Raw genomic sequence first — 23,132 nt, forward strand, 5'->3', positions numbered from 1 at the left:
TCTTTTGGATTTTGGTGACTCATTTTTAAAAATTGATTTCTGTAATGATACGATATCAAGTGTCTCTTCATGTGCTTGTTTGCCGTGTTGTATATCTTTAATGAGGTGACAAGTCCTTTTGCCTTTTTTTGGGAGGTGGGGGTACCAGGGATTGAACCCACTGGTGCTTAACCACTGAGCCACATTCCCTGTCTTTTTTTTATGTTTTATTTTTTAATTTTAATTTTTTTTAGTTCTAGATAGACACAATACCTTTATTTTGTTTGTTTATTTTTATATGGTACTGAGGATTGAACCCAGTGCCTCACATGTGTGAGGCAAGCGCTCTACCTCTGAGCCACAACCCCAACCCCTTTTTTAATGTTTTATTTTGAGACAGGTCTCACTAAGTTGCTTAGGGCCTACTAAGTTGCTGAAGCTGGTCTTGAACTTGCAGTCCTCCTATGTCAGCCTCCCCAGTCACTAAGATTTCAGTTGTGTTCTACCATGGCCAACTTTTGCCCATTTTTAAATTGGGTTCTTGGTATATTTTAGATCATAGTTGTTTTTTTAAAAATCTTTATTTTTTAGTTGTAGTTGGACTCAAGATATTTATTTATTTGTTTGTTTGTTTTAATGTGGTGCTCAGGCTTGAACCCAGGGCCTTGCACATGCTAGGCGAGTGCTTTACTGCTGAGCTATAACCCCAGCTCTAGATAACAGTTCTTTATCAGATATTTCTTTCTCAAATGCTTTGTCTCAGCCTGTGGCTTGTCATATTCTCTTGGCCAATTCAGTTTCTAAAACAGATACAGAGCTATCCAAAGGTTCTAATTCTGTGTCAATTTTGATAACATAATGTCTTTCAGAGACATTATCACCAAGCAACATCCCATTTTGTCTAAGTTGTTAAATTATTGGTACCTTTTAAAATTTCTTGCTGTACCTTTGTTCATTCCTGATATTGGTCATATTACCTTTTTTCTTTTTTTTTTAAATTATTTTTATTTTTTTAGTTTTCGGCGGACACAACATCATTGTTTGTATGTGGTGCTGAGGATCGAACCCGGGCCGCACGCATGCCAGGCAAGCGCGCTACCGCTTGAGCCACATCCCCAGCCCCTTTTTTCTTGATTAAAAACTTTTGTTAATAACTTTCAAAGAGTTAATATTGTTTCTTGTTTCACTGAATCTTCTTTATTTCCTTTCTATTAATTTTGGGTTGATGTGTAATTTTTTTCCCCTAAACTTCTTAAGATGGAAGCTTAGATCATTGACTTTAAATTTATTTTCTTTAATTAAAACTTTTAACTGATATGTAAAAGCATAAAAATTATACATATCACCAGGCATGGTGGTGTCTGACTATAATCCTAGTTTCTAGGGAGGCTGAGGCAGAAGGTTCATAAGTTTGAGGCTAGCCTGGGCAACTTAGCGAGACCCTATCTCAAAATCAAATTTAAAAAGGGATGGGGTATAACTTGGTGGTAGAACATTTGCCTGGCATGCATGAATTCCCAGGACCACAAAAAAATATAATTTTACATATTTATATGGAGTACCAAGTAATGTTTGGATAAACATATCTATCTTCTTAAACATTTGTAATTTCTTTATGGTGAAAATATTCAAAATCTTTCCTTTTTGGGGGGAGGGGTAATAGGGCTTGAACCCTGGTGCTTTATCACCAAGCAACATCCCCAGTCCTTTTTATTTTTAATTTTGAGACAGGTCTTGCTAAATTGCTGAGACTGGCCTCCAATTGGTGATCCTTCTGCTTCAACCTCTCCTGAGTCTCTGGGATTACAGGTGTGTGCCATTGCACCTGGCTCAGAATCTTTCTTTTCTAAAAGAAACATTTAAAACTATAAATTCTCCTTTTAAGCACATTTCACAAATGTTGGTATGTTGTGTTTTTGTTATCATTGTGTTCAAACTATTTTCTAACTTTTAATTTCTTTCTTGACTTATAGTTTATTTAGGAACATCTTACCTAATTTCTAAATATTTGGGCATATTCTAAATATTTTGTTATTATGAATTTCAAATTTAATTTTGTTGTGGACAGAATACACTCTGTGGTTTCAATCCTTTGAAATTTATTGGTACTTGTTGAAGGCCCACCATTTGTTGATGAACTTGTGGACTATAAGACAGTATATATATTCTGCCAGGCGCAATGGTCCACACCTATGTTCCCAGTGACTCAGGAGGCTGAGGCAGGAGGATCCTAAGTTCAAAGCCAGCATCAGCAACTTTGTGAAACCCTCTCTCAAAAAGGGCCGGGGATGTGACTCAGTGGTTAAGCACTCCTGGATTCAAATCCCTGGTACCAAAAAAAAAAAAAAAAAAAGTATATTTTGTAGTTATTAGATGTAGTGTTCTATGGTGCCTTCAGTTGGGTTTTTCTGGAGTTCAGAATTTATAACTAGAATTATTTCCAGACAACATATTCTCTTTGAAATCATTTTGATGAAAGATTTGTTAGAATATAATTAAATGATATATAAGTCTATAAAACATAATGTAAACAATAAAGTAATTTGTATGATTTGATATCTGGTCACTATCTAATGTATGCACTTTAAAGCAATTATATCTTTGTATACATTAATACTGCTTATTAATATGCATATTCCTGGAAAAATTTTGAAAATTTTTTTGTTTTATTATCTCAGTTAAGGATGTGACAGAATATGTCTTAATAATTGTTGAATTTAATTGAAAATGTCTATTCTTCAGGGTGTACTGAATGGTTTCTTCTCTTTACAGTGGTATCACATCTAAAACATGGCTACGGATTGGCTGGGCAGTATTGTGTCCATCAATTGTGGAGATAGCTTGGGTGTCTATCAGGGAAGAGTATCAGCAGTGGATCAGGTCAGCCAGACCATTTCTCTCACCCGGCCTTTCCACAATGGAGTGAAGTGTCTTGTGCCAGAAGTCACCTTCAGGTGAGGATCTTGACTTCTTCCAAATCCAGCCTGGTGATGCATGGTGCTTGATTGCCAGTGTTCTTTTGGATGGGACTGCTTTTGAGTAGAGTCTTGTCAGGTGTGAGATTTTGCAGTCTTAGGTCTTACAGTCTAGCTGCTGTTCTCAGCAGAGCCTTTGTGTTGTAATTAGCTTTCAGATAATAATTCAGGGTTTATGAATCTTGTTTCTTATCTCTGTCAAGCACACAATCTTTATATTATTTAAATTCAGCATAACTTTTTTTTTCTTTTATGGTTTCAGGTTTCCTTTCTCAATTTTGTATTATTTATGCTTTCTCATGTTGAGGGTCCTGATTAATTTTTCTCCTACATAAATGTTTCTTTTTGTAAATTTGTATTATAATTTATCCCCAGAAGCAGTAGCTAAAGTCCTTAGTTTCAGAAAAGTCCTTTTCTGTTATTTGCCAACAAGTCTCAGGTTCATTGTGTCTTCATGTACATCTTTTCACCAGTTGGTAACACTTCCCATTCTTGTACCAAAAAAAAAAAATAAATAAAAATAAAAAGTTGAAGGCCGTCAGGCAAGAGTTCCTTCCTTGATTTTCTGAATAGTTCCTTAATTCTCTCTCTACACATACTCACATATAACCTTTTTCTATGGCTATATCCATTCTTAATGCTTACATCCACACTAAAAATGCAGACTTGTAAGGGGTAGCCATTTGTTGTTGATTTCATTTTCATTCATGTTATCACTATTATAATTTTAAAACTAGGACTCTTTTATGTATTTCAGGGCAGGTGATATAACAGAATTAAAAATTCTGGAGATACCAGGTCCTGGAGATAACCAGCATTTTGGAGACCTTCATCAGACAGAATTAGGTCCCTCTGGTATTGGCTGCCAAGTAGGTATCAATCACAATGGCATGGGCAAGTTGGTCAAGAAGCCAGTCTCTTCCAGCAGTGCCCCTCAGAACATCCCTAAGAGGACAGATGTGAAGAGCCAAGATGTGACCATTTCTCCCCAGCAGCAGCAGTGCTCAAAGAGCTATGTGGATAGGCACATGGAATCCCTGAGTCAGTCCAAAAGTTTCCGTCGGCGGCACAACTCCTGTAAGTAGGGTCATGTTGCTATTTCTTTTTAACTTAATATTTCAAGACTGTAAGCTCTTATCTACTGCTGCTTTTTAAATAAGTCCTTTATTACTCTAATAAAAAAAGGATGGCTCAGTGGTAGAGCACTCACCTCGAATGTGCGAGGCCCTGGGTTCAATCCTCAGCGCCACATAAAAATAAATAAATAAAATAAAGGTATTGTATCCAACTACAACTAAAAAATAAATATTTTTTAAAAAAGGATGTGATAGAGCTTAATAAATATATAACATGGGTCTCTCATTTTGGGTCTGATTCCTCAAAATGTCAAGGGCAAGGAAGTGAGCTGTTACAGATGCATTCAAGCTTCCTACCCACTCCCATCCTTCCTTCAGGGAAAGTCAGGGATCTATTCAGAGTTCATTTAGACTGTGATGTTGTTTTAAATATGACACCTGATGATGGTAAGTGACATCTGAATTGAACCTGCACTTGGGCTGTTCTAGGGGATTCTTGAGTGGCTTTTTCTTCTTGTTTCTTGGCTCCGATCCTCAATTAAAGGAGAGGTGGGAATTGGTGTAGACCTCTCTGATCTTTCATTTTCTGACTTAGGTTTGTTGTATTTACTCTCCTTCCTAGAACATCAAGGAGAACATGCACTTGTGCATATTGCTTCCCAATTTTGTTTGGTAATAATGGATTATTGAATGCCATTTGTTGATTTTAGAATGAGAGTTAATTCCCTAGAAGCTGCTATGCTTTTTATTATATTCACTAGAGTAATGTGGTAACAGTGAATCATAACAGATTCACTTGTATCTGCTAGGTCCTTAAATGAATATTAATGTTCTTTTAAAAGATTATTTCTTGGGCCTGAGGTTGTGGCTCAGTGGTGGATCGCTTGCCTAACGTGTAAGGCCTTGATTTTGATCCTCAGTACCACATAAAAATAAATAAATAAAAATAAAGGTATTATGTCCAACTACAGCTAAAAAAAAATTTTAAAAAGATTATTTCTAGATTACAAAATATTCTAAATATTACTTATTAGTTTTATACTCAGAAATAGTGGCAAGATATACTAGGAATTTTAAATGAGTATTACCTAATTCATATAAAGTTACAAGCTAGAGTCATACCTTGGCAATACCTTCTAAAAGATAGTTTAAAGTGAGCTAGGTCTCTCTGGAACCCACATGTAAGAAGTTGTTCTAGATGCTTCTTGTTGCTTTTATTGCTCCTGAACTGTGGTCCCCAGGTCTTAGTGTGCTATGTAAATACTAGTCATTTCCTTTTTTTCCCCCTCAAGCTCATTTCATCTCATATCACCTCCCCAACCCCCCACCCTACCACCACCAGTGTATGCTCTTCTTCCCCAGCCAGTGCTGGGGACTAAACCTAGGGGCACTCTACCACTGAGCTACATTTTCAGTCCTTTTTTTTAATTTTGAGAAGAGGTCTCACTCAGTCACCTAAGCTGGCCTCAAACTTGCAATCCTCCTGTCAAAGTGACTTCTTTAAGTGCCTGGGAAACAACTATCTGAATTGATGATTGAAGTTCAGTTGTTACTTCTTCTGAATGCTTGGATAGGAAATGACCCATTCCACATAGATTTTAGCCTCTTCTGAAAAAAAACCTCTTTTTAAAAAAAATTTTAACCAAAAATATTGATTTGTTAATAGTTCAAATATTCTAACAATTTATAATTTTTCCCTGTGCATTTATTTTTCTTGCATACTTATTTAATATCTTAGAGTAAGTGTGGTATATTTGTTATAATTAATGAATCAATATTGATACATTATTATTAAGTAAAGTTCGTATTTTATTAGATTGCCTTAGTTTGTATCTGATGTCCTTATACCTGAATCCCATCTAGCATACCACTTCACATTTAGTAGTCACAACTTCTCTGGGCTGTGATAGTTTCTAAGACTTAACTTTATTTATTTGGTGTTGGGGGTTGAACCCAGAGGTGCTCAACCTCTGAATCACATCCCTAGCCCTTTTTAAAATTTTATTTAGAGACAGGGTCTTGCTGAGTTGCTTAGGGCCTCACTAAGTTGCTGAGGCTGGCTTTGAACTTGTGATCCTCCTGTCTCAGCCTCCCAAGCCACTGGTATCACAGGCGTGTGCCATCCAGCCCAGCAAGGCTTATCTTATATTTCCTGTCCTATCCCTGAAATCAGTCATGTCAACAAGGAGTCCTGTCTCCTTTTAATGTAGAATGGTATTAGCTACCAATATCTAGGCATAGATGTTCTCACTGCTACTGAGTGTTGTCCTTATAGCTTATGGCAAGGACATATACATATGTATGTTTAGCTAGTATATATATTTATGATATATAAATATTTCTGTTTATAACTATATATACTATATTGTGCTAAGTGAGTCCATACTATGTCTTCAACTTTAATCCATTATCACATTGATCATTCTAACCTCTTTTTGCTGTAACCTCCCACTGCAAAAGTGAGAAACTTGTCTCCTACCATCTGTCATTCATTTATTCAATTTCAGTATATATGTATAGTGGTACACATTGAGTATCCCTAATATGAAAATCCAAAATCCAAAGTACTCCAGAATCTGAAACTTGAGCAACTGACATGATGTCTCATTGGAAAATTGCATACCCGTTCTGACAATGCAAAAGCACTGAAAATACTATAGACTATGTTTGTAAGGTGTATATAAAGCATAAATGAATTTCATGTTTAGAATTGGGTCCTATCTCCAAGATATTTTATTATGTATATTCAGATATTTCAAAATTCCTGAAATCCAAGACTTCTGTTCCTGTGCATTTCAAATAAGGGTACTCAACCCTGTATCAGAATTGTTAACTTTACCTCTTACCTATGTGGGAAACTGTCAAATACAGTGTTTTTTTTAGAGTCTCTTTGCCTTTCATCTTAGACTGTATATTTATAGAGTTACTTAGGTTTCTTACCCAATTCATTGATTTTTTTTCTCTGTTTTCATAATACAGTTAGATTATCACATTCTGCTTTCCAGCCTGGGATTTCTCCATCCTCCTGAATTAATTCTTAAATTTGCATATATTAAGTCTCGAGAATGAGAAGAAGTTCTATGGGTTGTATGCTATGAAGTTCTGTGGGTTTTGACAAATATACAGTCATGTATCTGTCATTAAAATATCATACAGAATAGTTACACTAGAACAGTCTCCTGTGCTTTACCTATTCAGTTCTCTGGGTCTTTTCACCCGACTTAACCCTGGCAACTATTGATCTTTTTTTAACATCTCTACAGTTTTTGTTTTCTACAGTGGCACATAATTAAAATCATTTTATATATATATATATATATATATATATATATATATATATATATATGCCTTTTCAGACTGGCTTCAAACTTAGCAATATGCATTTAAATGTCATTCATATCTTTTGTGGCTTGATAGCTCATTTGTTTTTATTATTGAATAATATTGCACTGTATGGATATGTCAACATTTGTTTATCCAACTATATTGAAGGACTTCTTGATTGCTTCAGGCTTTTGATGGTTGTGAATAAAGCTGCTGTAAACATTTGTGTGCAAGTTTTTGTGACATAGATTTCATTTCAGTATAATTAAATACCTAGGAGAGCAATAGCTGATTTATAATAAGAATTTTTGCTTGACCGCCCCCGCCCCCCTGCATTACTAACGTTTGTACCAACTCACTTGAAAGAATGCATTTAGCTTCAAAACAGTAATTTATTTGACCTTTAACAAGTCCCTTTGTTACATAAATAAGTGGAGTCACTCTGAAGAGCATACTGTAGGTGATGCTTATTCTGTTTTTGCTGTTTAGTCAATTCTTTTTTTCTAGATTAACTGCACCTACTAAGGTAAGGAGATCATGAGGCAGTAAATGTTACTCTCTTTCAGGGAACTTTATTAGAATCTAGATTAGTACAGAAAATGTCTGATCTTGGACGTTAATGATGAGAGGTGGCTCAGAATTGGTTTCTGGTAGAAAATAAAGTTCCATTCCTTTTTGTTATTGTTATAGAAAATAAGTTTTAAAAATCCTTAATTTTTTATTTTTATGTGGTTCTGAGGATTGAACCTAGTGCCTCACATGTGCTAGGCAATTGTTCTACCTCTGAGCTATGACCCCAACCCCTTTTTTATCCATTCCTTGAGCCTATGAGTAGAAAATCTGTCTTAGGATTTTCTTCAGTATATATTGATGTTGAGAGTAGTAGTTTGATGAAACTATAGGAATGTAATCTCTTCAATTCTGACTTTTTAAGTGTTTTTTAAAGGTTAGCATTGAGTTGTTGAGGAATTTGTTCTAGTTACCTAATTCCACGCAGAATTCACTGATGAGAAACTTAGCACAAGCAGACTTTAATCTCTTTCCTCAGGTTGGTGGTGGGGGTGAATAATTTCTATGAACCCAATTTCTGTGAACAGAATACTTATGAAATGAAGGGATGGAGGGCCAGGTGCAGTGATGTACGCATATAATCCCAGAGGCTCAGGAGGCAGAGGCAGGAGGATTGGGAGTTCAAAGCCAGCCTCAGCAATTTATCGAGGCACTAGGCAACTCAGTGAGACCTTCTCTCTAATAAAATACAAAATAGGGCTAGGGATGTGGCTCAGTGGTTGAATGCCCCTGAATTTAATCCTTGGTACCCCCACAACTCCCCCCCGCCAAAAAAAAATGGAGGGATGGAATATCAGTGGATAGAAACTACTTAAGGCTTGAGGATTTAGGTCTGTGTGTGGATGCAAATCATGTTTGTCGAATTCCATCTCATAGCTAAAAATGATAACCATTAATGGCAGATGAAAGGCAACCCTTTCTGAAATTTCAGTTTGTGAAATTGTCGTTGGCTATGTGCAGTTGTATAAAAATTTAATGGCTGAGTTAAGGCTCTTAGGCCTGAAGAATATGAAAGTAGATAGCTTAGCCTTTAGCTCATTTGCACATAGGAAGAGATAGTTACATTTCCCTTTCTTTTACCCCTTCCGGGTATAGAGAATTTAAGAACTGGAATTAAAACATTTTAAATTGAAAGATGTAGTATATTATCTTGTTGCAGTGTGGTTGGCCTACAATAGTCTGTTCAGGGTAACAGTCATCCCACCATCTGAGGTCAGAAGCTGTAATTTGAGTTTTTATGGTCCTACTGAAGTCCTCTTGACTTATCTCCTTGATTCTTCATATATCAAACAGACTAAAATGCAGGACCTGGAATTTTGGAGATAATCAGAAGTCCCAGGTATTATCAGTCATCTTTTCATAAAGTCTGTTGAGTCTGGCACTAAAACTTGCAGTTTGACAATCAGGTACCCTTTAGCATGCTAAGTACAGGACAAAGTTTCCCTTTACAATATGTGTGTGTGACAAAAACCAATAAATTAGTGGCACTGAGGGTTACACAACAATGGGTTTGTTACAAGATGTCCTGCCCAAAAGGTCTCTTTGCCAAAAGCTGGCAGAAAAATGGCACAGGAAGGTGGCCAGCCTCCAGTCTTAACATATGCTTGGTCCTTGTTATCAAAAGGTAGTGTGGGAAGCACTGTTCATCTTTTCCAAAGGAAGTGTTTCACTTTGCCAGTGGCCAAAGGCCACCTTGTTTAATACAAAGCCAGGCACTTTGGGCTGAGGAAGCTAAATACTGAAATAGCTTATTCACCCAGGACTTCCTAATTTTGTAGTAACATATGAAGAAAGGGAAGAACAAAACAACTGAATGTTTTAGCTTGATTTTTACTTATTTTATGTTGTATTATCTTTCTTTGCTAACTTATACATCCTCTTGGAAATGTTTTCACTCTGCTTTTCTGGCAGTATTTAAAACATAGCTGGTCCTTAGTATATAGATTTCGAAGGAATGGAAAATTCTACATTCAGAAGAGCACACACAGAAAAACAACAACGACAAACCTGAGACCTTCTAAATTCACAGCCCCGGGTTTAGTACAAGTTATATTTGTAGAGTACTACAGCACAGCCAGAAATAGTGCCTAGTGCCCAGGATCATTAGGGCCAATTTAAGGCATCACCCATTATAAATCCTGTTGGTCTTTAGAGTGGGACACTTTGTCAACATGCTGAGAAGTGCTTTACAGCCAGCCATGGTTGTTTTCTTTGCCTTTTTATGCTTTTCTTTGCATCATGTGGCATGATATGAAGTAGATACCATTTAGTAGATACTGTTTATTTTATTTAATATAGATGTTTGATTTCTTAAATTCAGTCGAGATTTATTTACTTAATGGCAGACCAGACATAGTGTTGAGTGACAGGTATGAATGACATGGTTCCTGCCCTTTTGTTGGTTTATAAACTCATTTTTTTTCAAGTGAGCAAAATGTGTTGTTTCCACACTGTACTCGTCTCTTCGAGTACTTCTGAATACTAATATTGATATTAGTTTAATGTTTATTAGCCCTAAACACTGGACTAGTGGTTAAGAGAAACAACTGATAATGTTGTTTAAATAGACTTTAACACTCAAATAACTGGCCTTTTGCTAAGGTCATTTGTGAAGTCTGAACTGTCTGCAGTTTTTTGCTCTTTGAAGACTTTGTTCTTTTCTGTTTTCTCCTACAACTGGCTCTCTTTTTTTTTTTTTTTTTTAAGCAATATCTGTATCTTTTTCCCTCTAAGTTTTATTCTACCTTTGCCCTCATTGATCAATTGCTTATCTTCATCTGTCATTGTGATGGTTCAGGATAGTTTATTATCTGTTCATGTTGGACATGACTGAACTTTCTTTCTCTGAAGCCCTTGCATCAGACTGTCAACAACTTCATCTTGCTGTCTTTTTCAGTCACGCAACAAACTTGGCATAATTTTTGGTGGCTCACTCTTTCTCCATAGTTAATCTCAAGTTGCCTTTCTTTTATAACTTCACTTTAGGATTTGAACTTTTGTTTGTTTGGCTGATATTTGTTTGATATAGCTGTTTTGATTTAATTTGTAACCTCTTTTTAAACTCTGAACTTTTGTTTGGTTGATGTTTATTTTATTTAATATAGATGTTTTGATTTCTTAAATTCAGTAGAGATTTGTTTACTTAATGGTAGACCAGATATAGTGTTGGGTGACAGGTATGAATGACATGGTTCCTGCCCTTTTGTTGGTTTATAAACTCCTTAGTGAGTTAGAGCAAGATTACAGATCAATTTCAAAACAAAGAAAGTTATATATAGAGTAAGTGCTGGGTCATGAGTACTCACGTGGGAGTGATTTTTCCAGCAGGAGTAATCAAAGATGGTGTACTTTGGTTGAGTCAATACAGTAAAAATAAGAAACAGCTTAAAAGATCATGAGTAGGGATGATCTATATACTCAATAATAATATAGTATAATATGTAATTTATGTAGTCATAAGATTTGAAGAATTATTTTATGAGATAGGAAGAAGATGCTCCTAAGCAAAAAAAAAAAAAAGCAGGATGCAAAACTTTGCCTTTGAATCTTACAGTTGTGCTGTACTGAAGCTTTTTTTTTTTTTGGCAGTACTGGGGATTGAACCCAGGGTGCCTCAAATGCCAGGCAAGCACTCTGCCACTGAGCTACATGTTCTGTACTGAATGTTTTGCTTTTGCCTTGTGTGCTGAATTTCTAAACTTGTTCCTCTGTCCTGGTTCTTTTAACTTTGCTTAGATCTGTCTGAGCTACATGGTTTTCCTACTCCTGTATATGTGGAAATAGTATAGAATTTGGAATCTGATAAAGTTCGTATCCTAATTGAAACATTTATTAGCTGTGTAAATTTGGAATAGAGTACTTAGCCTCTCCCCCTTAGTTTCTTCATTTATAGACTGGCAATTTTAACCAGGTGTATAGAAACAAACAGATAACATGTATATCAAAGCCTAATAAGATTGTGTCAACAACATAGGTTCACTAGGATGACAAGTAATGGAAGTTTTTAGTGTCTTTCTTCCTTTAAGCTAGTAGATGACTATAGACAATAACAACATTTTTCTGCTTCCTAATACTTTGAAATATTATAAGAACTAAAATAATTTTGTGAAAAAGCTCAGGTAAGGGCTGAGGTTGTGGCTCAGTGGTAAAGCACTCACGTAGCACATGTGAGGCCCTGGGTTCGATCCTCAGCACCACATAAAAATAAATAAATAAAGCTAAAAAAAAAAAAAAAAAGCTCAGGTAAATGTTAAAATGCCAGATTGATTATATTAGTATGTTCTGGGTGTGAGTAATAGAAAACCCTGCTCAACGACTTAGGGAATAAAGAAATTTTATCACAGTTAAGTCCAGGGGTGTCATTTCCAGGCGTAGTACAGTCAGGTCTTTAATCTTATTTCTCCAAGCTCTCCTTTGTGTATTGGTTTTGTCTCAAATTGATAATTGCTGGCTTTAGCAGATCTTGGGTGTCTCATCCAGACACAATTGAAAAAAGAGGTCTTCTCTTCTAATCTATCATCTTTAGCAGGGTTTCTCAACCTCAGTGCTGTTGGCATTTGGGGCCATATAATTTTTTGTTGCAGGAACCACTGTCCTGTGTATTTTAGGATATTAAGCAGCATTCCTGGCCTCTGTATACTAGATGCCAGCAGCACCTTCACCACCATCAATTGTAACAACCAAAGATATTTTCCCGTATTGTCAGCTTTCCTTTTGGAGCCAGGCATATGCCTGTTAATCCCAGCTACTCGGGAGGATCATGTAGGAGGAGTTCAAGGCCAGCCTTGGCAACCCAAGGAGATCCTATCAAAATTTATAAGAAGCTCTGTGTTGGGAGCACCTCTAGATTCAATACCGAGTACTAAACAACAACAACAACAAAAAATCCTTCCAACTGGGAGGCAAAATTATCAGACTTTGATTCAGCAGTTTGGGAATGAGGAGGTTTTTGTTTTGTTTTGTTTTTTTAATCAGAATATACTACTACCTTCTTCAACTCCTGCTCTATCATGTTTTCTTGGCCTATTGTTTCACATGCCCATGCTTAAATCAGTTATTTGCATGAGTACCACCATGACTGATTTAGAAATTAATCTTATCTGAGAGGAAAAGTATCTGGGGGGAAAAAAGTGGGATTTTGTTTTGATGGTAGAGGGGGTCTGGATGTTGGATAGGCAACAATAAGATCTTCTACAGGGAAAAAATTTCACTCTAAAATTGCTTACCTATGGCAAGAGCCTTTTGAAAATACTGTGTTGGAAAGATATAGGTAATTTCACTACTAGGTATGCAGAAATAATTTGGAATGATGATAGGATGATAATTCGAAATGATGATTAGATTAGGACTGAGCTTCTGGTTGTATTATTCACCATTGAATCTCTAGCACCTGACACAGGTCCCAGCACATAGAAGATGTTTAATGAATATTTGAGTGAATGAATTAATTTAAAAAATTGCTGATTAGAGTACTCTCATGAACGAAATGGTATTTTGGATTTAGTGAGCAATCAGTGTGATTATAGATGAGATTGGCTGAAATGAAGAGACTCGTAAAGACCACTCCCATTTTTTTCTTACAAATAAACTGTATCCGGCTTCAAAGGAGTTATGCTTTGGCCTGAATAGTGCCTTAAAATAAAAATTAAATATTGACTCATAATATTGATATAATTTCATTAAATTTCCTCCTTTGGATCGAGACATTTCTGTAATATTAGTATGAACCCTTGATTGGCTCACTAATTTATTAACTTCTATTATAACTACATATTATACATTAGATATTAGACAGAAAAGTACAAAATTTAAAAGGAATAAATATGAAGGGATCTATTTTTGCAGTAATATTAATGATTCAAAATTTTTTTTATTAAGACATAGGGCAGAGTGATTAACTGTGAGTCATTGATTTTTAAAAATTTATTTATTTATTTATTTATTTATTTTTATTTTTATTTTTTTTTTAGTCTGGGTGTCTCTGTGTTACCTAGGCTAATTAAACTCTTGAGCTTAGGTGTTCCTTGAACCTCAGCGTCACAAGTAGCTGGAAGTGCAGGCATGCACCACTGTGCTCACTTTTTGTTGATTTTTCAAATGTTGGTATGCCACTAAGGAAAATAGCAATCAGAACCTTGGATTTCAGAGAAGAGGCTTCATAGAGCTAGTGCTCCTACTTATGAGGGGGTGCAGTGAGCTAGTTCTCGTTCTGTCTATTCATGCAAGAAATAAAAGCTGGAGACTGGAAATAACTGCCAGGGCAACACTGGTGATTGCTCTTTTCCCTCTTTCTTCTTCCTTTTAGTTTCTTCCAGTACCCACTACTGGTGGTGGAATGTAATAGGAAACCAGCTCACAAATGAGAAATTCAGTTTCTTGAGTTATATCCCTGACATCAGACTGTGGACTTAAAAGACAGTGGATTAATAAGTGATATACTTAATATTTTTTTTAAAGAGAGAGAGAAAGAATTTTAATATTTATTTTTTAGTTATCGGCGGACACAACATTTTTATATGTGGTGCTGAGGATCGAACCCGGGCGGCACGCATGCCAGGCGAGGGCGCTACCGCTTGAGCCACATCCCCAGCCCCTGTACTTAACATTTTGAATGAAACATTCAAAGAATTGGTCTAAAGTTCAGTGAATTTTGTTTTATTTGCTTTTTAATGGCAGTCGTAGCTGGAAAGAATACTGTTGAGAGGCATGATGTAGAGCAGGGTCAGCAGATTTTTTTCTATAAAGAGTGAGATGGCAAATATTTTAGGCTTTACAGGCCACAGTGTCTGTGTTCCAAATATTTTAACTTTGCTTTTGTGGCACAAAAATAGCCTTAATTTAACTTTAACACAGGTGGTGGGTTGGATTTGGCCCATAGGCTATAGTTTGCCGACTCTCAGTGTAGAATAGAAGCTTGGGGTTATATTAATTAGTGATAGTGTGAATTCAATAGTTGGAATAAGCTTGATAGTTATTATTTTTTTAAGGACTAGGGATTGAACCCAGCTGATACTTTTTAATATTTATTTTTTTTTAGTTTTTGATGGACACAACATCTTTGTATGTGGTGCTGAGGATCGAACCCGGGCCGCACGCATGCCAGGCGAGCGTGCTACCGCTTGAGCCACATCCCCAGCCCCCCAGCTGATACTTTTTAATTCGGGAAGGCATCTTTATAGATCTGATTATATTAATTTTTAAGGGCCTCATTCTGTCCCAAAAAGACCTATAAAGAGGAATAGGGGCCAGGTAGAGTGGCACATGCCTGTAATCCTAGTGGCTTGGGAGGTTGAGACAGGAGGATTGTGAGTTCAAGGTCAGCCTCAGCAATTTAGCAAGGCCCTGGCTCTAAATAAAATATTTAAAAAGGGCTGGAGAAGTGGTTCAGTGGTTAAACACCCGTGGGTTCAATTCCTGGTACAAAAAAAAAAAAAAGAGGAATAGGAAAAGTGTTAGTTCTACAGTTCTTCTGTTCACATATGATGGGCATTTTTATTACCTTTGATACACAGTTTCTTTCTTTTTTTTCCCCCTCTCATATTGGAGATAAAATCTAGGACTTAAGGCACGCTTAGGCAAGTGCTACAAGTACCACTAGCCCTACTACAGTTTCTTCAGTGGATTCTTTTAAGCCAGGTATTCATTTTCCTATGCTTTAGTTAAAAATTGATAGGGTTGTACAGTGTTGAAATACTGAATGCCACTGAACTGTATATACCCTTTCAAAATGGTTAAGGGATTGGGGTTGTAGCTCAGTGGTGGAACACTTGCCTAATGTATGCAAAGCCTTGGGTTTAATCTTCAGCACTACAAAAAACAAACAGCCAACAACAAGAAAAGGTTAAAATAGTAAATTTTGTGTGTATAGTCATGTGCCACATAATGGCGTTTTGGTCACCAGCAAACCACATACACAATAGTGGTCTCATAAGATTATATTACTTAAGGCTGGGGATGTGGCTCAAGCGGTAGCGTGCTCGCCTGGCATGCGCGCGGCCTGGGTTCGATCCTCAGCACCACATACAAAGATGTTGTGTCCACTGACAACTAAAAAATAAATATTAAAAAATCCCCCCCCTTCTCTCTCTCTTAAAAAAAAAAGATTATATTACTTAGTGACATAGCAGTCTTAATTTGTATGAGTATACTTTATGATGTCCAAACTATGATGAAATTGCCTAACACATTTCCTAGGAGTGTCCCCATCATTGACTCATAACTCACAATTTAAAAAAAAAAAGTTGATGTAAATCCACTTTGATAGACTTTTGTTATGGAATGTTGCATTTCCTCAGATATCTCAAGTACTCAGTGATTTGCTAGCATGAAACCTCATAAGGGTGCCTGTTTTCATCAGTACATTAAATTCATGATGTTAAATTTCTTACTATTTTTAGATAAAAGAAAAATATTAGAATTTTCAGCATCTTTCTGTATCCCAGTGGATCATTCTATACCCCCGGGGGATGAGAACATACATTAGAGGGAGACACCTATTTCCTGATAGGTAGTTTGATGTACTACTGAGGCAGAATAGCTGGTTGTGGTGGTTCATCCCAGCAATTTAGGAGGTTGTGAATCAGGAGGATTGCAAGTTTAAGGCCAACCTTAGCAACTAAGTGAAGCCCTAAACAACTTAGTGAGACCCTATCTCAAAATAAAAAAATAAAAAGGACTTGGAGATGTAGATCAGTGGTAAAGCACCTCTGGGTTCAATGCCCACTACAAAAAAAAAAAAAAAAAAAATTGAGTCAGTATATTGATAATCCTGAAAGCTGGACTGTTCTTCCCTTACTGACATGTTGCTAATGGTATCTTATCTTGACTGTATTTTCATACCTGTTCTCCCACTCCTAATCTATATTCTGTATAGATGTATTCTCATCTATGTTTCTGTGGCACTCTATATATAAACTTCTTTCATGACTTGAATCACATTGCCTGTCACTATTTGCATACATATTTCTCCTCCTTTGCTGTTGAGCAGCATGTCTTGGTTATATACTGTTACCACACCCTAGCTCTGTCACACTGCATGTTCTCAGTAAATACTTTGACACATTGAAAATGGAACTTAACCCAAACTTTGGCTTCTCTTATAGTGGTTCATAATCAAAACTGTTTGTGGTATCTCTGCCACTCTTCCTCCCCTTCATAATCTTGGTTGTCATTTTTTTTTTTCTGGAAACTTAAATCGTATCTTTAGCATCTAACTTTTCCATACCAATATTTGGCATTAGGAAAATTTCAACATGAGTATATTTGAATAGTGCATACCTTTTAGAGTAATCATTATAATTGGTTTTGCTCATGTTGATTAATTTGTCAAACAAATATTTGCTGATTACCTAAACATTCTGCTGGGGGGACACCACAGTGAACATTTTACATACAAGGAAATTGAGACCCTAAGAAGTTGAATGATGAATATAGATTATATAGCATTTTAATGATAGAACTGTAACTGATTGATAGGGCTTCTCACACTTGGTCCTTTGATGGGGAGTGCTGTGAGGAGAGTTAGAGCAGTGTAGCTGGGATGAAATTTGTGAGGGGGGTTTGCTCCTTCTCGTTCCAATTGCTACTCAAGGGTTTTCAGTAATTGAAGAACTCCGTCTCTCAAAAGAAAGTACATTACATTTATTTAGATTAAGACAGAGGTCCAGTGTGCTTAGCAGTCCCTTAGTTCACCCTTTCAGGGTAGTCAGGTGGGGATAAGAGTATAAATTTAATTCAGGATTCTCTGGGATGGGTGGTTTGGAGAATTTTGTGGAACTTTCTGCCTTGGCTGGTAGATTAGTAGTTGACTGATGACTGATGTGTGGTAGCCAAATAGGGTCTCAGCAATGGAGGGTGGTTGGGTGTTCTGATGTTGATGTGTATCTTGGTGGGTCTCTACAGGATCAGCCTAATATGGACCTTGTCATTATTTGAAGGTTCAGAAACTGCTTACTTGAAGAGAAAAAATGCTGAAGAAAGAATTTAAAGAAAAGGTCTAAAGACAGCCTTAAAAGTCAGAATACCAGTTTATAGTGGTAGGAGTATGCCTGGCCCAAGATCTGCAATCTGTTTTCTAAAGCAAGTATTCCCTCCTATTGGGATCTAGCCTTAGTTGCTTCCTGGGAAAGCACAGAATAAGAGCCAGTTGAATACTATCTCCCTGTGAGTTTCATGTTATGAGGGCTTGACCTTCTTTTACTGTAGAAGTATTATGCTCTTATATGATTGAAAGACATTCAAACTGAAGCTACCTACTGCTCTTGCCTTCCCACTTTTCTGACACTCAGTTGTGAAAGTGTCAGTCATTCTTTAAGAAGGACAGAACTGGTGAAGACTTTCAATAGTACTGCTTATTGTATTCATCAGCTAGTCAGGTGGGTAATATTTGAAATCTGTTATTCCACATGAGATTTGTGGTAGTTTGTGCTACTTACTATGATTTAGAAATAATTTACCTTTTCCTTTGATTCCCATCATATTCTCCACAAATGACTAATGTACTGTATTTTCTATTTCCACTGAGCAATTTGTGAGCACACTGACTTTAGTCCCTATATTTTCTCCAGGGTCATCTAGTAGCAGGCACCCAAATCAGGCAACTCCAAAGAAGAGTGGTTTGAAGAATGGCCAAATGAAGAATAAAGATGACGAGTGCTTCGGGGATGATATTGAGGAGATCCCAGACACAGATTTTGATTTTGAAGGGAACCTGGCCCTTTTTGACAAGGCAGCTGTGTTTGAGGAGATTGATACCTATGAGAGGAGAAGTGGTACCCGTCCCCGGGGCATCCCAAATGAAAGGCCTACTCGGTACCGCCATGACGAGAACATCCTGGAATCAGAGCCCATTGTTTACCGACGGATCACAGTACCCCACAATGTGAGCAAGGAATTCTGCACAGGTGAGTTGCACTACCAGGTGTCACATTCCACAGACTGTTCTTTGATTTCTATTATGCTTGAAACAGAAGAAAAACAGCTTTTTGAGTTAGAATCTTATACTGGGAAGTAACTTAAGGGGCTCGGTGATTGGCCTAGTATTATTGTTACTTGGGGTTTGTGGCCAATTCAGCACCCTACCACTGAGAAGCAGGAATTCCTCTGTCTGTCCATGTATATCCTGTATCCGATCTGCTGTTAAGTAAGTTATGATTAACAAAGCTTAGGGACATCTAGATTTGGATAGTCACATCTTTTGTCACTCTGGCTTCTCTGAGATTGCCTGTATAGTTCAATTTTGTTTTACTGGTTACTTGTGGTATAAAAAACAGTTGAAGATGGGTAATTGAAACCACTGGCTAAAATTAGTCTCTCAATAAATTAGTTTGTCCTTGTTCTAGAATTTGGCTAGTATAATTTTCGTGTAACAAAGTAGTGCCTTGGTAGTTAATGTAGGTCACTATAGATGATAGTTAGGTCTTTTACCTCACTGGTCTTTTTTGTTCCTTTTTGTGTGTGTGTGTGTATGTGTTGTTAGATCCTTTTCTTTATGGCCTGTGAAGCAGGTATAAGCACCTATGGGAGGAGTGGGTCACCTCATTTCTGGCCCAACCCCTTCCTGAAAGCCATGTTATTAACAGAGTTTCTTGAAATATGGTTTGCAAACCATCGTTGTTGAGTGATCCTAAGAGCTGAATAGAAAATCATTATCATTTAAGAAGTAGAGATGGAACCAAGTACAATATTTTCATTTTGGTTTGAAGTTTGGAATGTAGGAAATATAAATCTTAAATGCTTATAGTTGTTAACACGGAAAATTGTGGAGGCAATTTAGTTGTATTTGGAGGAAAAGCACACATGACTTTTTTTGTAGACAACAGTAGAGCTCTTTTGTATTTGGTAATATAGACCTTGCTTGCATGTGTTTTCTTTTTTCTAAAATTTGTTCTTTTTAGTTATATGTGACAGTAGAATGTATTTTGATGTATCATACATACATGGAGTATAACTTCCCATACTTGTGGTTGTACTTGATGTGGAGTTACACTGGTCATGTACTCATATATGTTCATAACATAGGAAAGGTATGTCTGATTCATTTACTATCTTTCCCATTCCCATCCTCCTTCTTTCCCCCATTACCTCCTTTCCCAATCCAGTGAACCTCCACTCCTCCCTTCCTTCCACTTATTGTGAGTCAGTATCCACATATCAGAGAGAATATTTGGCCTTTGGTTCTTTGGGATTGGCTTATTTTCACTTATCATGATAGTCTCCAGTTCCATCCAAGTATTGGCAAATATTCTTTTTTTGGCTGAGTTATATTCCATTGTGTATGTGTACCACATTATTGAAGGGCACCTAGTTGGTTCCATAGCCTAGCTGTTGTGAATTGAGCTGCTATGAACATTGATGTGGCTGCATCACTATACTACACTGATTTCAAATCCTTTGGATATATGCTGAGAAAAGGGATAACTGGGTCAAAGTTTTCTGAGGACTCTTTATACTGCTTTCCAGATTGGTTGCACCAATTTGCAGTCCCACCACCAATGTATGAGTGTACCTTATCCCCCTTATCCTTGCCAACATTTATTAATTTATTATTGCTTGTATTCTTGATAATTACCATTCTGACTTGGGTGAGATAGAATCTCAGTATAGGTTTTTTTTTTTTTTAATATTTTTTAGTTGTCAATGTACCTTTATTTAATTTATTTATTTATTTATATGCGGTGCCAAGAATCGAACCCACTGCCTCACACATGCCAGGCAAGGGCTCCACCACTAAGCCACAACCCCTGTCCCTCAGTAAAGTTTTGATTTGCATTTCTTTATTTTTTTATTTTTATTTTTTTTTTTTTTTAAGAGAGAGTGAGAGAGATAGAGGTAGAGAGAGAGAGAATTTTTTAATATTTATTTTTTAGTATTTGGCGGACACAACATCTTTGTTTGTATGTGGTGCTGAGGATCGAACCCGGGCCGCACGCATGCCAGGCGAGCGCGCTACCGCTTGAGCCACATCCCAGCCCCTGCATTTCTTTAATTGCTAGAGATGTTGAACATTTTTTCATACATTCATTGATTGATTGTGTTTCGAGTTTTTTATATATCCTGGAGATTAATGCTGTATCTGAAGTGCAAGTGGCAAATATATTCTCCCATTTTATAGGCTCTCTCTTCACATTATTTATTGTTTCCTTTGCTGTAAAGAAGCTTTATAGTTTGATACCATCCCTTTTATTTATTCTTGATTTTACTTCTTGTGCTTTAGGAGTCTCGTTGAGGAATTTGGTTCCTAAGATGACATGATGGAGCTTTGGGCTTTTTCTTCTAGTAGGTACAAGTTCTCTGGTCTAATGCCTAGGTCCTTGATTCATTTTGAGTTGATTTTTGTGCAGGATGAGAGATAGGAGTCTAATTTCATTTTGTTACTTGTGGATTTCCTGTTTTCCCAGCACCATTTGTTGCATGCATTTTCTTCAATGCATGTTATGGCACCTTTGTCTAGTTTGTATTTATGTGGGTTTTGCTCTGTGTCTTCTATCCTGTACCATTGGTCTTCATGTCTGTTTTGGTACCAATACCATGCCATTTTTGTTACTATAGCTCTGAAGTATAATTTAAGGTTTGGTATTGTGGGGCCTCCTGCTTCACTTTTCTTGCTAAGGATTGCTTTGGTTATTCTAGGCCTCTTGATTTTCCAAATGAATTTCATGACTGCCTCTTCTATTTCTATGAAGAATGTCATCGGAACCTTAATAAGAATTGCATTAAATCTGTATAGTGCTTTTGATAGTATGGCCATTTTGATGGTATTAAGTCTGCCTATCCAAGAACATGAGAGATCTTTCTATCTTCTAAGATCTTCTTCAATTTCTCTCTTTAGTGTTCTGTAGTTTTCATTGTAGAGGTCTTTCACCTCTTTTGTTAGATTGAGTCCCAGATATTTTCTTTTCTTTGAGGCTATTGTGAATGGGTTATTTTCTAAATTTCTCTCAGTTGGTTCATCACTGATGTGTAGGACCATAATTGATTTATGGGTGTTAATTTTGTATCCTGCTACTTTGCTGAACTCATTTATGAGTTCTAGCAGTTTTCTGGTAGAGTTTTTAGGTCTTTTAAATATAGAATCTTGTAGTCAGCAAATAAGGATAGTTTGAGTTCTTATTTTCCTATTTGTATCCCTTTAATTTCTTTCTTCTAATTGCTCTGGCTATAGTCTCCAGGACTAAATTGAATAGAAGTGATGAAAGATGGCATCCCTGTCTTGTTCCAATTTTTAGAAAGATGCTTTCAGTTTTCCTCCAGTTAGAATGATGTTGGCCTTGGATTTAGCATATATATAGCTTTTATAATGTTGAGGTGTATTCCTTCTATCCCTAGTTTTTCTAGTGTTTTGAACATGAATAGATGCCAAATTTTGTCAAATGCTTTTTCTGCATCTGTTAAGATAATCATATGATTCTTGTCTTTAAGTCTGTTGATATGATGTGTTACATTTATTGATTTCCATATGTTGAACCAACTTGCGTCCCTGGGATGAACCCCCCCTTGATTGAGGTGCACTGTTTTTTAAATATGTTTTTATGTTGCATGTGCTTTCAATGTGAAAAATAAGCAGACTGCCAGATTAAGAAAGGGTAAAAAGGGCTGGGGATGTGGCTCAAGCGGTAGCGCGCTCGCCTGGCGTGCGTGCGACCTGGGTTTGATCCTCAGCACCACATACAAATAAAGATGTTGTGTCCGCTGAAAACTAAAAAATAAATATTAAAAAATTCTCTCTCTCTCTCTCTCTCAAAAAAAAAAAAAGGTGAAAATTATTTGTTCGTCACCAGCAGATTATGGTAGGCATATACCTCTTTACCAAGGAAATTCCCTGACATGGCAGTTGGGAGTGTGACTGCTGAACTCCTTTGATTTTTACCATCTGTATAAAGATAAATGACCTTGCTCAGAATCAGACTTAATTAATTTACAAGGTTTTGTTTTTCAAAGGCATTTAGTTATCCATTAATCACTATTCCCATGTTCACCAACTGTCCACCTCTGACTGGTTCCTCAGTTGTAAAGGAAGCTGCTCCTGCTGGTAGCCCTCTTTATCTACTTGGGTGGTGCTGCTAATGTTGTTGGATTATACAATATGTGATATCCTGAAATTTATTTACACTGCAGGAATTCCTGAGTTGGGGAAGATTATGGTTCTGCCTTGGAGTCAAATGACTAAAAGGGTGATAATAACAGCGTGAAGTAGCAAAGTTTCTCAGAT

The 23,132-nt window shown here is 36.6% G+C and overlaps 1 protein-coding gene across 4 annotated transcripts in view; it reads left to right on the plus strand.

Annotated features, from left to right (window-relative positions):
* Edc3 (enhancer of mRNA decapping 3) overlaps positions 1-23,132 on the plus strand; it is a 49,595-nt gene that overhangs the window by 8,473 nt on the left and 17,990 nt on the right. For 3 of the 4 annotated variants that reach the window (XM_046427977.1, XM_046427974.2, XM_046427976.2), the window contains exons 2-4: positions 2,752-2,933; positions 3,712-4,031; positions 18,490-18,825. In XM_046427977.1, coding sequence (XP_046283933.1) covers positions 2,770-2,933; positions 3,712-4,031; positions 18,490-18,825 — 820 coding nt within the window. In that variant the 5' untranslated portion in view covers positions 2,752-2,769. Of the gene's footprint in view, positions 1-1,710; positions 1,789-2,751; positions 2,934-3,711; positions 4,032-18,489; positions 18,826-23,132 lie in introns of all 4 variants that reach the window. The other variant, XM_058573811.1, reaches the window with a different exon arrangement.

This window comes from Marmota monax, unplaced genomic scaffold (assembly GCF_021218885.2).
Source record: "Marmota monax isolate L192 unplaced genomic scaffold, Marmota_monax_Labrador192_F-V1.1 WCK01_AAM20220418_F8-fsc00111, whole genome shotgun sequence".
Lineage (NCBI taxonomy): Eukaryota > Metazoa > Chordata > Mammalia > Rodentia > Sciuridae > Marmota > Marmota monax.